Genomic DNA, 15,694 nt, shown 5'->3' with positions numbered 1-15,694 from the left:
TCGCGACTGACTCCGGATCTGGCGCACTTGCTCGTCTTTCTGGAGAATCACCGACAAGCTCGACTTTGCGGCGTTCTTGGTCGCGAGCAGGATCACCGGTTGCGGCGGCTGCATTTCCTCTACCGCGACGACGCGCGTGCTGTTGGATACCGGCATCACCGCCGACGGGATCCGGGAGGTTGTCGCCACGGCGACGGTTTCGCGTTCGGGGCGGATCGTGGAGGCCTCGCTTCCTTGCGAGTTTGATCTGCGGCGCGGGGTCAGGATGGCCGAGTCCGCCGACGACTGGGACGGAGTCGCGGAAGCGGAGCGGGCAGATCGGTCGGTCGTGGTAGATGCTGATATCGAAGTGCCTCGTGCGGTGAGAAACGACTGCGTCGATGTATAACTCGACGGCGCAAACTCGCCCAGCGAACCGGAGTTCGCACCAAACCGCTGCACCGACCGTCCCCGCGACAGCGATCTCGAAATCTCAACGCTGGCGGGGACGTCAGAGTACCTCGTAAACGGCGTCAGCGTCGGACTTGCAGGAAGTAGTGGCTCGGAAGCCGTCAGCGCAGGCGAATGCATCGGCGTAGATTCCGCCGAGGACACGCGCGAGCGCACGTCGTGGTAGTACGACGACGCGCTCGACATCACCGGGCCGGACTCGATGGACGAGGATAGCGCGGCGTTGATTCCGTCGGGAAAGTAGTTGTCTTTGTAGGAACCTACCGGTGTCGCAAACTGACTTCCGGCAGGACTGCCCCCTCCCGCTGGAGACGCGTGGCCGTTGTGCATGCGCGAGGGCGATCCCTCTTCGGGGTACGAAATGCCCGTAGTTCGAGTCGCATTGCGCGCCGCCGCCGAGCTGCGAAACGACGACGAGAAGGGCGCGCTCATGCTTGCGCTTCCGGATTTTATCCGCTCATGGCGGACAGAAGCCGGGATCTTGACGGAGGTTGCGCGCGAGAGCGCGGGATGCGGCGGGGGAAGATCAGGAAAGACGGAGGACCATGCTTGTTTGAACTGGGCGTCGGACGAGCGCGAGACGCGCGCGAGCCAGGAGTTTTGGTGGCGGCGAAGCCAGTCTGCTGGAATGGGACCGATGAGAACAACACGGGAGATCGTGTGCAGGTGAGATGGGTTGGCGTGGGAGAGGCGGTAGGAGGTGAATGGGTAGGCGATCTCTGGAGCAGGAGAAGCCAGAGCGTCAGCGGCGGCCAGGGTCACGCCCGCGTGTGGCAGTGCTTGGTCTGACATTCATGCACGCCAGAAGAATATTTCTTAATGCTCTCCTCCTTTGGTAAACGATTGACGCGAACAGCAGAGCTTTGGGTGTTTTGTGCTGTGGAGTGGAGATAAGCTTGCGGTGATGGTTCGCGCTCGAAAGCGGTTTGCGCAGGAGCAGGGTAACCTCGCTTCCCTTGACGTCATCCGCAGCGGGCGATGTATACGATCTGGCGTGCTGAATATAAGCAGATGATTACAGTTACATGCACTTGAGAGAAAGAGAATGCAGATACTGCGCTCAGAAGCCGTGGACGTGACTTCTTGCCGAGTTGCATGCGCGTATTGAGCGTATCCAGACGGTTTCTTATCGGTCGTAAATTGGCAGATTGAGTTTGAAGACCCGCGATGAGCTGAGCTGCTTCAGTCTCCGCCTGCACCATCCTTCTTTCATACGCACCGCCTTTGCCGCCAGAACAGCAGAAACCATGACGACTGTTGAGGGATACCCCAAGGACCTGGACGCGTTTGTGATTGTGAAGGAGATCGCGCCGGGCGTGACGACGCTGGCGTGTCCGTTCAGTCGGGTTATTGTCGAGATTGGGGCTCGCGCGACACACATCAAGGCCCAGTTCGCGGACGGACCGGGGATGATTATGGTCTCGCCGATTCCGGTGTGTGATGTTGCTGTTGCTACGCTGGAGGGTTTGCCGCTCAAGTACATCGTTGCGCCGGATATGGTGCATTACATGGCTATCCCGGGGTGGAAGGAGAAATACCCGGATGCGAAGATTATCGGCTGCAAGAGTTTAACGTCGCAGAAGCTGACGAGTCTCGGTCTTGCGTGCGATTTTGAAGTGACGGACTTTGACTGCGTCATTCCTGCAAAAGAGCTCGGTCTGAACGACGTCAAGGAGGAAGAGGAGCTGAAGTTCATAATCGTCGGCGCGCACATGAACAGAGAACTTGTGACCTTCCATGGCCAGTCTAAGGTCATGGTTGTCGGGGACTTGATTTTCAACTTGCCGCCGACTGAGCAGTACAGCAAGTCAAAGCTGGGCTTGCTGGACAGGTTCTTGTACGCGACAGGAATCGGTCGGTACGCGCAGTCCAAGATCCCCGACCTGCTGATCAAAAACAAGGAGTAAGTTTATTCAAAGTTGCTCTTTTTTTCGATAATAAGAAGAACTCAACTGACGTTTGATCGGGATATAGAACCGGGAAAACAGCACTGAAAGTAATCGAAGCGCTCGACTTTGACACGGTCGTGATGTGTCACGGCGACTCCGTCATCGGCACCGGAAAGGAGTTTTACACTAGTTTTTTTAGTTCTCTCTTATAACTGGTGCTGAATTTATTCAGTTGTGCTTTCTAGTTGTTGTTGCTGCTTGCTTTGGGTGTAATTTTGAGGATGGAAGGAGTAATTGCCTTCGATAGATAGTGAAGGGAGAAAGATCGATAGAAACCGCCGCTGAATACTCGCTATTTTTAATGTCTAGTCAATTAATAATTCTTCCACATCAACTCATCAACTTGCCTCTTCTCAAACTAAATAAAATACATCCACACAATCATCAACAATTCATCTTTTCTCAAAAAGCAGCACTAAATAAATATTAAACTCAAACCTCCCATTCGCGAAGCCTCAAAACTCCCACTTCCCCAGTCATCCCACCCGCCCCGTCTCGCTCGGTCGAATCGACCGCAATTTGCGGCATCGGGGAGTTAATCTGAGGTTTGCGCGTCTAATTTGTTGCTGCGCTGGTGGCCTTTTTCTTTCTTTCTAAATCAAGGACAGGGCGTGGGAGGTGGGAGATGGGGGGGATGTCTGTGCTGTGGGAGTGCTGTGCGAGGATGTTTTGATGCCTGTGTTACTTCTGCGTCGGTATTTATCTCTTATAATTAATACCAGCTTGCTCACTTGAGAAATGAATACAAAAGTCTACAGCAGATTACTCTGGATCAAGTCAGAAGACGGTGGCAAGGCAGACTAAGATTCAGCAGAGTTAGCCGCCCCGTCCCGAATCTACGACATCAGAAGCTTTTGTTTACTTTCCCACACACATGACGAACTGTAAACAAGCCGCCTGCCCGGTGGATCTATCTATATATACCTGATTGCTGCTATCTTGATTCCCGACCTTGCTGCTCGCTGATCTTCTGCGTTCGTCACCTCTACCAGATATCTACTTCTCCTCCTCATCTTCACTTCTGGTCCTGCCTCACGACTCATTTGGGGCCTGATTCACACACCCACCTCCACCCCCACCACAGCCACATGGACACATTCGGCGCCCGGCTCGGTCTCGCGATCGTGATCTGCATCATCGCGGCCGTGATCTTGATCGGCGTGGTGAAGTACTACAACGACAAGAACGCAGCGGCGAATAAGAAGAAAACCGAGCTCGAGGAGGCAAAGAAGAAGCAGGAGCAGCAGCGGAACGCGGATCTAGAGCGGGGAGGACATATCGGGCTTATGAATTACTTTCATCAGACTATTGGGACGGAGAGGAAGTAGGAGGTGTACGGCTTATGAACGATTACTCTACGAAATTACAGGTAGATGTGGACATGGAGAATCTTACAGATTAATTGCAATTGTATAACAAATATATTATGATGATTATATTACAAACATAACCCATCCCAAGTCTAGAAACCCAAGCACATTAGATAAAAAAGAGAAAAAATTTGAAAATTTAAGCCAAACATGTCGTTAGGTTACGCCCCAAGCAATAATAAGATAATAGATATCGAGTAAAATAATAGAAAAAACATAACTACAAGAACTTTGGTAGAGTTGCTTTTGAGATAGGTCTCTAGACAGTCGCGCCGGAGATGACCTCGGTGCTACCCCAGTGGCCCCAAGCGATGCGGTCTTTGTAGTGCTGCATGACGTAGACGAACGAGAGGAGGACAGGGACCTCGAGCAGAGGGCCGACGGTAGCGGCCAGGGCCTGTCGCGAGGTGATGCCGTAGTAGGAGACGATGACGGCGATGGCGAGCTCAAAGTTATTGCTGGCGGCGGTGAAGGCCTGGGCGGAGCAGATCTTGTAGGTGTAGCCCATGCGGTAGCAGATGTATAAGGTGCCGAAGAAGAGGATGACAAAGTAGGTAAACATCGGGACCATGACTCGCAGGACGGAGGTGAGCTGGGTGATGACCTCGCGGCCTTGGGAGGCAAACATGACGAGGATGGTGAATAGCAGGCCGAGGAGCGAGAAAGGCTCGAGGAAGGAGAGGAATTTCTCGTCGTAGGTCTGCACGCTGACGAGGTGGCCGCGGCAGATGACGCGCGTGACGACGGCGAAGAGTAATGGCAGGCCGAGGAAGATGGCGACCGACTTTGCGACGACGGCGTAGGGGATGTCGAGGTGGTCTGCGTTCTTGCCGATGACGTTGATGTAAAACATGGCGGTGGGGGCGAATAAAAACATCTGCAGGATGGAGTTGACGGCGGTGAGGATGGCGCCGTAGTCGGTGTCGCCTTCGGAAAGCTCGATCCAGATCATGACCATGGCGATGCAGCGCGCGACGCCGACCATGATCAAGCCCTCGCGCAGCTCAGGTTCGTCCGGGAGGAAGAGCCAGGAGAGACCGACCATGACGAGCGGGGCGACGATCCAGTTGATGACGAGACTGATGGCGACCTGGGCCCAGAGGGCTTTGACGACGAGCAGCCGGTGCAGGGACTCGAACTGGACTTTGCACATGATGGGATACATCATGATGAGGAGGCCGATGGCGATGGGGATAGAGACGCCGGCGAAGCCGCCGCGCTCGAGCTTCTCGCCCAGGTCGGGGTAGAAGTAGCCGATCGGGATGCCGATGGCCATGGAGAGCACGATCCAGAGCGGGAGGTAGCGGTCGAGGATGCTGAGCTGCTCGATGGGGGCTGATTTGGTTTCTACTCTCATTAACTCCGATCCCTGGGTGGAGGCCAAGGTGGTGGCGGTGGTTGACCGGACGAGGAGCGGCGAGGCTTCATCGTCTAGGCTGTCGCGGCCGGAGATGACGGAGCGGTGTGTGTCGCCGCGCTCGAGGTCGAGGTCGTCGGAGGGGATGGCCCCGAGGGGGTCGTTGTAGTCTTGGTTTGCCGGTGGAGATGGGCCGGACATTGTGGGGGGGGGGGGTGGGAGAGCAGAGAGAAGAAGAAGAGACGGCGGACGGCAGACCGCAGAGAGGACGATAATGAAACTACAGAGAGATAAGAAGTAGAAGAAGACTCAGTAATAGAAGAAGGGAAGAGGGACGAGAGACGAGGGAAAAGGCCCGGACGCGCGCAATGGCGAATATTTCGAGGGCAGGGACGAAGCGAAGTCTACGGCACAAACGCAGTGGTGTTTTGGTGGTTGTGCCACTTTGCCGGCCCTGCGCGGGTACCCGGCCGGGCGCACGTGCTCAGGCGAGGCCCCTGAATACAACAGAAGAGGATTACGTCAGCGGTGCTGGCGAAGTTGTTTGCAGAGAACGCAGACGGAAGAAGAAGAAGAGCAGCGGGTGCGGAGGCCGTTGTCTCGAAGCAGCAGTTGGCAGCGAGGCAGCGGGGACCGGGCAGCCTGAGCGCGCTCTTATCTCGATGCGGCGGCTCAAGCGATAAGATCAGAGCAGGAGGAGGGAAGTGGATGAGTGCTGCTCCTGTTCTTCTGTGTTTACTGCTGGCTGCTGCTGCTTCTGTCTGCGATCACCGACTGCTCTTCACGATCCCGACCGCCGTCGCGCCAGACGAAGGCCGCGATGAGTCGCCGCTGCTGTCAGCTGCCGGCCACCTGCCGATACGCCCGTCTGTCAGCATTGGCTATCGGACGGGGTTCGTGTTGATGTCACATGATCAGCGCTCTTGAGTGTCACCCGCCCGTGCCGATTGGCTCAGCAGCAGCAGAGTGTCGATAGTAAACGTTCGGCCAATCCTGTTCTCTACGTGGTTCTCTTGATCTCTGGTGTTTGAGCTGGTTGTTGATTGAATACTTTTATTCATAGCCAGCAGACACTGACAAACGCGTAAACAAAGGCACAGAGCAAACATGTACAAATCCATTACTGTCATATGTAGAACAGACAAAACAAAGAAATCCAATTATTCGCCAACAAGAAAATATCCCAAAAACTACCCTTCCCTTGCTCGAAAGCCGAGCTGACGCAAAATCTGTATATATCCATTCTCTTCTATATCCTACTGCGACTTCGACGCACACACGTCCGACGCAGTGCATTCTGGCGACGACGCCGACGACGCCGACGACGCGCAGCACGAAGCTGACGATTCGCTTGATGAATTTGCCCCGTTCTGCGCTGACGACGATGACGCTGACGACGTATAAAAGTCGTTCGGCAGCTGTATAGAGTCAATGTCGACCGACTGGAAGTACGCTGTGAAATCTATCGGCAGCACCGTCGCGCTGTCGCCTGCTGCCGCTGCGGCAGGTGGTTGTGGGTGAACCATCGTGCTTGGCCCGACTGCGTTCATACCGTACGGTAGCATATTCGACGGATACTGAGGCGCACCTGAAAATACCTGCGGTGGTGCTGCCACCGGAACCCGAGAACTAGGCAGCGCAGCTGCAGCTGGGTTGAACGGCGGCTGCGGAAGAATCGCGACGCCTGCAGGCCTTGGAGCAGTCACCACGGCAGGCACTGACGACGACGAAGACTCAAGTGAAGCAGCAGCAACCACAGGCTTGGACTTTGACCGGCTCATATTCTCATCCTTCGCCTTTGCCGGCGCAGTCCCGCACGTGCGACAAGGATGTTGCGCCTTCAATATCTCCTCTTCCTGATGCCGCTGCGTAATCCACGACTGAAAATCCTCTCCGCTCTTGCTCTTCAAGTAATCCTCCACCGTCCACTCGTCTATACCGACCTGCGCCAGTAACTCCCGCAGCTTCTTGTTCTCCTCCACAACCCTTCGCGCCACCCGCTGAATCTGAATGTTGAGCTGTAGTCCTTCCTCCTGACACCCCTTTATCTTTGATTCCAGGTCTGACACATACTCCCGCTTTCGCGCCCGGGATCTTCGCTGATTCTCTCGTATTCTCGCCAGATGGTCAGAGTTCTCTTTTGTCTATCTCACATAACAACCGTCAGCCAACCGACTCATCTTTTATTAAACACTTCTTCACAACAGGCATAAAGACAAGCACCTACCTGGTTGTGTGCTGTACCGACATCCGCTCGTCCGGCTGAGTTTTCAGCAGACGCAATAGCCGCAGGTGAGCATGACATGTCGCTCTGAGGTTAGACACGCTGTAGTTTTATCTTGTGGAAGTAGTTTAGCAGTCGAAAGCCGGGATCTTTGCTTTATCGTGCGCCAAACAGGTGATCAGATGAAGTCTGAATCCTTGAATTCTCTTGCTTTCGGGTGGGGGCACCGGACCCTCATTCTGCTTATCCGTATATGCACGTGACTCATATAGTTCACGTGAATTGCGCTTCTACATATAATTCGACCATTCCTCCTTCTCCACAACATCCCACACCAGCCAACCATGGTATCCACTAAATAAAGATTTGAGAGCTCTTACTTATCATGCTATTTAGAAGGAAAAAAAAAGCGGAGCTTTAGAAGCGCTGCTAAGGCATACAATTGATCGCGAAAGTACCCTACATGACAGCACGAACAATCAACACGTTTGACGATATTGCCGCGCGAATTGCTTGAAATTGAATGAGAGAGAAGTAGATTATTTTATTTGATGTATTAGCAACCTAGAAAGATGAAGATCGATTTATGTTTGGCAGACGTGGAGATATGGCTTATGTTTTACCGGCAGAGCACGAGGACGCGTCGGACAGAACTGGGCCTCAGATTCGCCAAATTGCAACGGGAGAATTTATTAAAACGCGTCTTACTTGTCTGTTAACTATTGAGGAGCCCTTTTCCATGAATATTTTGTGAAGATAAACGCGTGGGGTTAGCATGTACGAGATCTTTGAGCTCGCTTATGAGAAGTAGGTACCAGAAACACCGCCCCGCCCAATGCTCCAGAGTCTTCGAACGAGCTCGCATTGGTACAAAGATAGTTATCAGGGAAGCTCTCAAACCTCATCCTTCATAGCGATCGGCCGATATGCGAAAGATATGACCAGTATGAGATCCAAATCCTCTTCATCGAAGTCTAGCTCTCAGCAACCTCATGAGGCAAACTCGGATATCTGCAGCTGCCGAATACACAAAAATACACGCATGGAGGGTCTGTCGCAGGGTAGTAAGAACATGGTTTGACAAACGAGAGCAATGCTCAAGAGTAACTGCTGGTGGAAACGCGTGAGGGGGGTGGAGAGCAAAGGACCACCGCGCCAACTGAACGACGCTGTAGCATGTGTAGGAGGACGGGGTATACTTCGCGCACTCGTTAAAGATGCAGAAATGTCCACTCTTTAATATTTTAGATAGTTTTAATTGATTTAACTTGTTGTGGTTGAGTAATTACCTTTTTGTAGAAAGATGTGGAGAAGCGCGCCGCTACAAAGGGTAATCAACACAATAAACATGAAAACAAACCAATAGTTTCGCGCACCTCTATATAAAACCCTCCCCTTCCCCCTTCCCCAACATTCCACACCAAACCAACCATGCCCCCCACCAAAGAAGACCGCATCAAACAGGCGATCGAAGCTGTGAAAAACGAAGAAAATCTGAGCTTGCGAGCTGCTGCGAAGAGATATGATGTTCCTGAAAGCACCTTGCGCGGCAGACTTACCGGTGGTCGTCGCGCGCGACACGGGGGTAGCCATAATACGATTTTGAGATAACAGGAGGAGGAGGTTTTTGTTGAGCACATTCTCGACTTTGACAGACGCGTTACGGTCGCAGACGTGCGCGATATGGCGAATGCGTAGCTGGCAAGTCGCGACGCGGGACGCGTCGGAAAACACTGGGCTTCTAGATTTATCAAGCGGCAATCAGCGAAAGAGGTTTTGTCTAGCCGGCGTGGGCGGTTGAGGATGCGATCATCTGAGAGATCTCCTTCGAGATCTGTTAGCCCTTGTGTCTCGGAACGCGACGAACGCGATGGATCTGCTACGCGAGAAGTAGCAGATGAGGGCGCGTCAATACTGGATATGCGATTGCGGACGCCATCACCAGACAGATCTCCTTCGAGACCTGAGAGCCCTTGGGTTCCTCGAACACCAAGAAACAGATATGAGCTCAAGAGACAATCTGAGTACGTGCAAAGTCTCATGGCTAATAATCCGGAAGACATTGTGGCTGTTGCGGCCAAGCCACTCCGCCAGGCTACCCAGGGTCTTATAAATGTGGATTTGAAGAAGAAGGCCAAACTTGTTTTGACAAAGAAGATGTTTGATGACCGTGAAGAGGAACTTGAGGCGATTAACTGGGGATTTGATGAGCAAGCGCTTGAGGAGAGACATGAGGCATATATCAGGTCGCATAAAAGTTGAAGAGGCATTAAAGAAAGCCAACAAGGACCTTCAAGATGATTATGAGAGTTTTTGCAGAGGTGGAGAAGCTAAGCATTCACACTCACAGCGTGGAGGGTCCTCGACAGGAGCTGAAGGACGTGCTCAGGGGGACGACATTCCTGCTCAACAGCAATCACAGCCAGAAGAGACACGCTCACAGCGCGGAGGGTCCTTGACAATACACAGGGCACTCCCTCCGAGAAACAGGCCCAATACTCGACTGCAAGCACGGCAGGAACATGAGTGCTTTGCGCCCTTGAGAGATTACATACTACGTGATCTAGAGAAGAAGAAGATTGCCGGAGAGCAGGCCGCGCAGAAAGAATATTTGCGCTCACAGCGAGGACAAGAAGGACGTGCGCTGAGGGACATGGCCGTGAATCGACAGCAACCACGGCAAGGACGAGATCTGCGCATACAGTATGGGGGGTCCTTGACTGGAGCGCAAGGACGGATTCTGATACGCGCAATCCTGGCTGGAGAGTTACCAGAGTCAGGGACCTTGCCAGAAGAGGAAGAACGTGCGCTGAGGGACAAGATCCTTAATCGACAGCCACAGCAGCAAGAAGAGGGTCTATGTTTACAGCGTGGGGGATCCTTGACGGGAGCGCAAGGACGTGCTGCTGGACAGCAGGCACAGCTAGAAGCGCAAAGCAGCGCAGGGCCGACTGGACGACGTTGTGGAAAGTGTAGGATGCCAGGACATAATGCGCGCACTTGTGAAGCAGAACTGTCTGCTCTATGATGTGTGAATGGTTTATAGTGATTTGCTCTGTGATTGCTCAATAAATCTCTATATAAACAGTAGAAATGAGTTGATGTGCAAGTTTTCTGCAAGTACATTAATTATGCAATGATCTACTCCTTTTGAAATATCTTCTACTCAAGAATGCCGGAAGACTTGTTTGCCAGCGTTGCAATCGTGTCTCCATCAACACGCATCATTTGCCATTCAGTCATTGGGTTCGCGCCGATACGCTGGTAAAACTCAATAGACGGCGTGTTCCATTTCAAAACCTGAAAGAATATGAAGGAGAAAGTGAGTATGCTGTGATATATGAGATGTGAGAAAAGAAAACGACTTACGCTCCATTCTAATCGGCCTCCGTCGATAGCAACCAATTCCTCGGCAAGCGCATACAACAACGCCGAGCCGAACGATTTTCCTCTATGCTTTGGCTGCACGTACAGGTCCTCTAGGTAGATACCCGGCTTCCCGTTCCACGTGGAGTAATTGTAGAAATACAGCGCAAAGCCAGCGGGCACGCCTTCATCGGTTTGCGCAATCAGGACTTTGGCGTAGGGCGTCGGGCCGAAGATTGTTTTCGCGAGCATGGATTCGGTGCAGAGCACTTTATCTGTTTCGTGCTCGTACTCGGCGAGTTCTTTGATGAAGCCCTGGGGAGAGAAGTAATTAGTCTGTGCGCGTGTGGGATGGATGGTCAAGAGATGGGTGGTGATACCAGGATTACGGGCACGTCTTCGACGGTACCGCGTCTGATGGGGGATTTTTTGGGTGAGGCAGACATGCCAGTTATGACTTTCGAGATGCAACACGATTAAAATGATATGCGAGCTCCGATCTAGATAATCTGAAATGACGAGTTAATCATCAGATTATATAGACATTGATTGTGCTGTGTAAAATGATATTGTCACAGCTCATATCATGGTGCCATCACAGAGGTGATGATGTGTGAACATGGCAGGGAGTTGATCTCGATCGATGCGATATCTGATCTGAGTGCTCGATGGTCTACGAGAGACAGTGTCCATCAATTGCACAACACAACACAGCACAGCACAATACAATACAACACAACAAACAACATACAAACAGAAGATACTTACGCGATCAACACTTATTCTAACACCAACTCCAGCAAAACTCGCCAGAACCAACGAGCAAAAACACACGAAGCAACCCACAGCGAAGGTTGAGCGCAGAAACCTTAATCCGGGGATTGCCGATATCGGCGCGAAGTTTTACTCATTTTTGGTGCCGCGTTGCTTTTCTTTAAAACCTCTGCGAAAAACTCTTTCGCCTCGACTCATCTTTTGTTCTCCGCCTTTTCTTCTTCCTCAGCTTCCTCTTCTTCTTCCTCCTCTTCTTACACTCAAACCACTCTCTCATGCTCAGAAATATCTCGCCTGCTGCTCGGGCTGCCGCCGCGAGGGCCTCTCGTCGCGCTTTACCCTCCGCGATCCGATCAAAATCCACCGTCGCCGCCACTCTCAACCAAAACACCACCCGGAAAGCCCACTCTGCGGCCACCGCGTATGTCCCGTCTGCTTTGTTTCCTATTCGCTATCGTCAATCAAGAGTACTTACTAATTCTCTATCAGTCCTAAAACCGCTCCTTCTTCTCCTGCCGTCCAGGCCAGCAAGATCGATGAGCTCGCGCCTATCCGCAAGACCCCGTCCCAAGCCGATGACTCGTATGTTACGTCTTTTCCACCACGCGTCCAACTTCCTCAAGCTAACCTCCCATTCCTCTACAGCTTCGTCGGATTGTCCGGTGGTGACATCTTCCACGAGATGATGCTGAGGCACAACGTCGACACCATCTGTAAGTTAATTTAATCATTCAACCTCGATCCTCTGACTCACATCTCTTTCTCAGTCGGATACCCTGGTGGTGCTATTCTCCCCGTCTTCGACGCCATCTACAACTCCCCCCACCTGAAATTCATTCTCCCCCGTCACGAGCAGGGCGCCGGCCACATGGCCGAAGGCTACGCCCGCGCCTCGGGAAAGCCCGGTGTCGTCCTCGTCACCTCGGGCCCCGGCGCCACTAATGTCATTACTCCTCTCCAGGACGCTCTTTCCGACGGTGTTCCCTTGGTCGTCTTCACCGGCCAGGTCGCCACCTCCTTGATCGGCACCGATTCCTTTCAGGAAGCCGACGTCGTCGGCATCTCCCGCTCGTGCACAAAGTGGAACGTCATGGTCAAGAACGTTGCCGAGCTTCCGCGGAGGATCAACGAGGCCTTTGAGATTGCGATGTCTGGAAGACCAGGACCGGTCTTGGTCGATCTGCCCAAGGATGTCACGGCTGGTATCCTCAACCGACCGATCCCTACCCTGAACTCTCTCCCATCGCAGGGACTCTCTGTCTCCGCGCTCGCGGCCTCGACCGATGTCACCAACAAGGCGCTCAAGAACACCGCCAGACTCATCAACCAGGCCAAGAAGCCCGTCATCTACTGCGGCCAGGGCATCACCGGCTCTCCCGACGGCCCGTTCCGTCTCCGCGAGCTTGCCGAGAAGGCTTGCATCCCCGTCACCACCACTCTGCAGGCCCTTGGCGCGTTCGACGAGACCAGCGAAAAGTCCCTGCATATGCTTGGAATGCACGGCAGTGCGTACGCCAACCTTGCCATCCAGGAGGCTGATTTGATCCTTGCTCTGGGCGCCCGCTTCGACGACCGTGTCACCGGCACGCTTTCCAAGTTCGCCCCCGAGGCTCGTCGGGCAGAGGCTGAGGGCCGTGGTGGTATTGTTCACTTTGACATCTCGCCGAAGAACATCAACAAGATCGTTGACGTCACCGAGGCCGTCGAGGGCGATGTCACCGAGATGCTGGCGCAGCTTATGCCGCTCGTCAACCAGGTCGAGTCGCGAGCCGAGTGGATGGAGCAGATCAGCACTTGGAAGAAGAAGTTTCCCTTTGACTACCAGAAGGAGACCCCCGGCGGGCTTATCAAGCCGCAGACCGTCATCTCTGAGCTCTCGCGCCTGACGGATCCTATCAAGGACAAGACCATCATCACCACCGGTGTCGGTCAGCATCAGATGTGGACCGCTCAGCACTACAGATGGAAGTACCCCCGTACCATGATCACCTCCGGCGGTCTCGGTACCATGGGCTTCGGTCTGCCTGCTGCCATCGGAGCCAAGGTCGCCAAGCCCGACCATGTCGTTATCGACATTGACGGTGACGCCTCGTTCAACATGACCCTCACCGAGCTGTCTGCTGCCGCGCAGTTCAACATCGGCGTCAAGGCCATCGTACTCAACAACGAGGAACAGGGTATGGTCACCCAATGGCAGTCCCTGTTCTACGAGGACAGATACGCGCACACTCACCAGACCAACCCGGACTTTATGAAGCTCGCTGACGCCATGGGCGTCAAGGGTATCCGCATTTCCAAGCTCGAGGAGCTAGAGCCCAAGCTCAAGGAGATGCTCGCGTACGACGGTCCCGTCCTCGTCGAGGTCCTCGTCGACAAGAAGGTCCCTGTATTGCCCATGGTTCCCGCCGGCAAGGGACTCCACGAGTTCTTGGTCTACGACGCCGAGAAGGAGAAGGCGCAGCGCAAGTTGAGAGCTGAGCGTACCGGCGGCAAGCACAATTAAACCGCCTCTCGAAAAGAAAAATACCATCGACCGAAAACAAAAAATTGGATGTTGTGTGTTTTTATTGTTCTGGGAAGATTTGTTTGGGAGATATAGAAAAAAAAAAGTCAACAAAAATGATCATTTGTCAGGAAAGAATGAAAAGGAGGAAGAAGTTATTGGGTTTGTTATCACTGCAAGAAAAGAAAAACAAATACTGTATGGGTCTGAAAGTTGATATCATCATCATTATTATTATTTTTTGATTAGGAGTTTACGAAAATTTGTGGTTCTGCGTATCATGATTTGTGTGTTTAATCTGATTTATTTTATTTATTTGCTTCTTGTAGCCATAATTTTTCATGTGATTTGAAATGTTTTATATCTATTATATAACAAAAAAAAAGACCCGTATATACACCAAATACCCAACTCCAATCGTAATTACAACTATAGACACTATTTCACAGAAAGAGAGACCAGCCCGATCCGACCTTCCTCATCATCGACCGCGCGCTGCACACCAGGCGACGTCCGCCGCCGTGCTCTAGTTCTGGCGGACTCCGAGCTCACCGACGAAGCGTCGCTATCGTCAGAGGTGTAGCCATCGTCTGACGCGCGTTTCATGATGCCTCTCCACGCGCGCTCGTTGTCGCGTTTGTAGAGCCAGTAGATTTGGCCGTAGAGGAGGGTGCAGATGAGAAGGGTGTGGAGAGAAGAGAGAAGGCGGCCGGGCGCGGGATTTGCTGCTCTGTCGAGGCCGGAGAGGGAGATCCAGCGGAGGAGTATACCGGATATATTCAAGCCTGAGGAAAAGAGGAGGAGGTGGGTGAACGTTGTGCTCCATGTGACGGTACAGTTTTCTTCCCAGTTGATGACGAGCTGGGGCCAGAGCCGGACTTGGTAGAAGAAGTGCGCGAGGCCTTTGAGGAGGTCGACAAAGTCGATGTAGTAGAGTCCGTAGAAGGCCATTCCGGTCGTCTGATCAACGTGAACGTAGGACGCGAGCACAAAGACCACGAACGCGCACAGGAAGAAAAACAGGGACGTGTACTTCGCAATAGGCGAGCACCGCAAACGGATCTGCTCCACAGCCGCGCGCCTGTCGAAACCGAGCATGAGGATCGTGAAAACCAGCGCGGAGAGCGCGAGCGGGACGTCTTGCCATATAATCTCACGCGAATCGATCGTCGGATTCGTGACTGGATACCGCGCGCGATGCTGCTTCCGCACCGTCTCGCTCGGAAACAGATACACCAGCGCCCACAGCAGCCGGTAGACCGCGGACTCGCAGTTCAGGACGAGCATGTCGACTGAAATCCCCCGCAGCTCTGCGGTGTGCGGACGGCGGAAGGGACGGACGGTGCGGATGTGGGAGTATATCACAAACGGCGAAGTGATATCAATGACATGCGCGCACGCAAACAGAGCAGAGGACACGGCGGCGAGCATGTTTGCATATCGCGACGGCCTCCCAGAATACCTTGAAATATCTTTCAAACGTAATTGTCCTCGTCGTCGGCCGACATCTTCTCTCTGCGAGCTGCAGACAGAAAACCCGACAGCTCCGGGCTGATCAGACTCTCGACGCGGGTCTGGATTCGGGGAACCAGTTTAGGAGTACGACACCCTCGGACGGATTACACGTGACAGGGGTCCGGCTCGCTAGGGCTTCTCAAAATTTTTTTGTGCGCAAACAAAATATTTTTTTTTTGTTTCTCA

General features: G+C 53.1%; 7 protein-coding genes across 7 annotated transcripts; 3 read left to right on the top strand and 4 right to left on the bottom strand.

Annotated features, from left to right (window-relative positions):
- Window positions 1–1,452: 1,452 nt before the first annotated feature.
- On the top strand, window positions 1,453–2,750 carry BZA70DRAFT_281474 (uncharacterized protein). Its single transcript, XM_064913127.1, has 2 exons — window positions 1,453–2,353; window positions 2,425–2,750. Exons 1-2 carry the CDS (start codon window positions 1,698–1,700, stop codon window positions 2,549–2,551), a joined length of 783 nt encoding a protein of 260 aa, XP_064767136.1. The 5' UTR covers window positions 1,453–1,697; the 3' UTR covers window positions 2,552–2,750.
- Window positions 2,751–3,795: 1,045 nt separating this feature from the next.
- BZA70DRAFT_281472 (arsenical-resistance protein) lies at window positions 3,796–5,530 on the bottom strand. Its single transcript, XM_064913126.1, has one exon. The coding sequence runs from the start codon at window positions 5,325–5,327 to the stop codon at window positions 4,029–4,031; it is 1,299 nt and encodes a 432-aa protein (XP_064767135.1). The 5' UTR covers window positions 5,328–5,530; the 3' UTR covers window positions 3,796–4,028.
- An 852-nt stretch (window positions 5,531–6,382) lies between these two features.
- Window positions 6,383–7,431, bottom strand: BZA70DRAFT_268511 (uncharacterized protein; the record flags this gene model as incomplete). Its single annotated transcript, XM_064911168.1, has 2 exons — window positions 6,383–7,270; window positions 7,354–7,431. The coding sequence occupies 2 exons, from the start codon at window positions 7,429–7,431 to the stop codon at window positions 6,383–6,385; spliced, it is 966 nt and encodes a 321-aa protein (XP_064767134.1).
- A 1,350-nt stretch (window positions 7,432–8,781) lies between these two features.
- Window positions 8,782–9,612, top strand: BZA70DRAFT_290650 (uncharacterized protein; the record flags this gene model as incomplete). Its single annotated transcript, XM_064914230.1, has 2 exons — window positions 8,782–8,935; window positions 9,410–9,612. The coding sequence occupies 2 exons, from the start codon at window positions 8,782–8,784 to the stop codon at window positions 9,610–9,612; spliced, it is 357 nt and encodes a 118-aa protein (XP_064767133.1).
- A 789-nt stretch (window positions 9,613–10,401) lies between these two features.
- Window positions 10,402–11,607, bottom strand: BZA70DRAFT_281464 (N-acetyltransferase-like protein). Its single transcript, XM_064913125.1, has 4 exons — window positions 11,485–11,607; window positions 11,097–11,225; window positions 10,720–11,031; window positions 10,402–10,650 (listed from the first exon to the last, which is right to left on the bottom strand). Exons 2-4 carry the CDS (start codon window positions 11,160–11,162, stop codon window positions 10,513–10,515), a joined length of 516 nt encoding a protein of 171 aa, XP_064767132.1. The 5' UTR covers window positions 11,163–11,225; window positions 11,485–11,607; the 3' UTR covers window positions 10,402–10,512.
- A 158-nt stretch (window positions 11,608–11,765) lies between these two features.
- On the top strand, window positions 11,766–13,993 carry BZA70DRAFT_290648 (thiamine diphosphate-binding protein; the record flags this gene model as incomplete). The annotated part of the gene is made up of 4 exons (XM_064914229.1): window positions 11,766–11,911; window positions 11,980–12,072; window positions 12,136–12,203; window positions 12,258–13,993. The coding sequence occupies 4 exons, from the start codon at window positions 11,766–11,768 to the stop codon at window positions 13,991–13,993; spliced, it is 2,043 nt and encodes a 680-aa protein (XP_064767131.1).
- A 166-nt stretch (window positions 13,994–14,159) lies between these two features.
- BZA70DRAFT_200999 (uncharacterized protein) lies at window positions 14,160–15,535 on the bottom strand. Its single transcript, XM_064910125.1, has one exon. The coding sequence runs from the start codon at window positions 15,422–15,424 to the stop codon at window positions 14,432–14,434; it is 993 nt and encodes a 330-aa protein (XP_064767130.1). The 5' UTR covers window positions 15,425–15,535; the 3' UTR covers window positions 14,160–14,431.
- Window positions 15,536–15,694: the final 159 nt, after the last annotated feature.

The sequence above is a fragment of the Myxozyma melibiosi genome (assembly GCF_037950935.1).
Source record: "Myxozyma melibiosi strain Phaff 52-87 chromosome Unknown BZA70scaffold_9, whole genome shotgun sequence".
NCBI lineage: Eukaryota > Fungi > Ascomycota > Lipomycetes > Lipomycetales > Lipomycetaceae > Myxozyma > Myxozyma melibiosi.
The sequence above is the reverse complement of the archived record's forward strand: the minus strand, read 5'-3'. Positions and strand labels throughout refer to the sequence as shown.

Coding starts and splice junctions, on each gene's coding strand:
- BZA70DRAFT_281474 (XM_064913127.1), top strand. CDS start 1,698: ATGACGACTGTTGAGGGATACCCCAAGGACCTGGACGCGTTTGTGATT. Junction 2,354..2,424: donor CTGCTGATCAAAAACAAGGA/GTAAGTTTATTC, acceptor ATCGGGATATAG/AACCGGGAAAACAGCACTGA.
- BZA70DRAFT_281472 (XM_064913126.1), bottom strand. CDS start 5,327: ATGTCCGGCCCATCTCCACCGGCAAACCAAGACTACAACGACCCCCTC.
- BZA70DRAFT_281464 (XM_064913125.1), bottom strand. CDS start 11,162: ATGTCTGCCTCACCCAAAAAATCCCCCATCAGACGCGGTACCGTCGAA. Junction 11,032..11,096: donor AAGACGTGCCCGTAATCCTG/GTATCACCACCC, acceptor TTCTCTCCCCAG/GGCTTCATCAAAGAACTCGC. Junction 10,651..10,719: donor GAGGCCGATTAGAATGGAGC/GTAAGTCGTTTT, acceptor ATATTCTTTCAG/GTTTTGAAATGGAACACGCC.
- BZA70DRAFT_200999 (XM_064910125.1), bottom strand. CDS start 15,424: ATGCTCGCCGCCGTGTCCTCTGCTCTGTTTGCGTGCGCGCATGTCATT.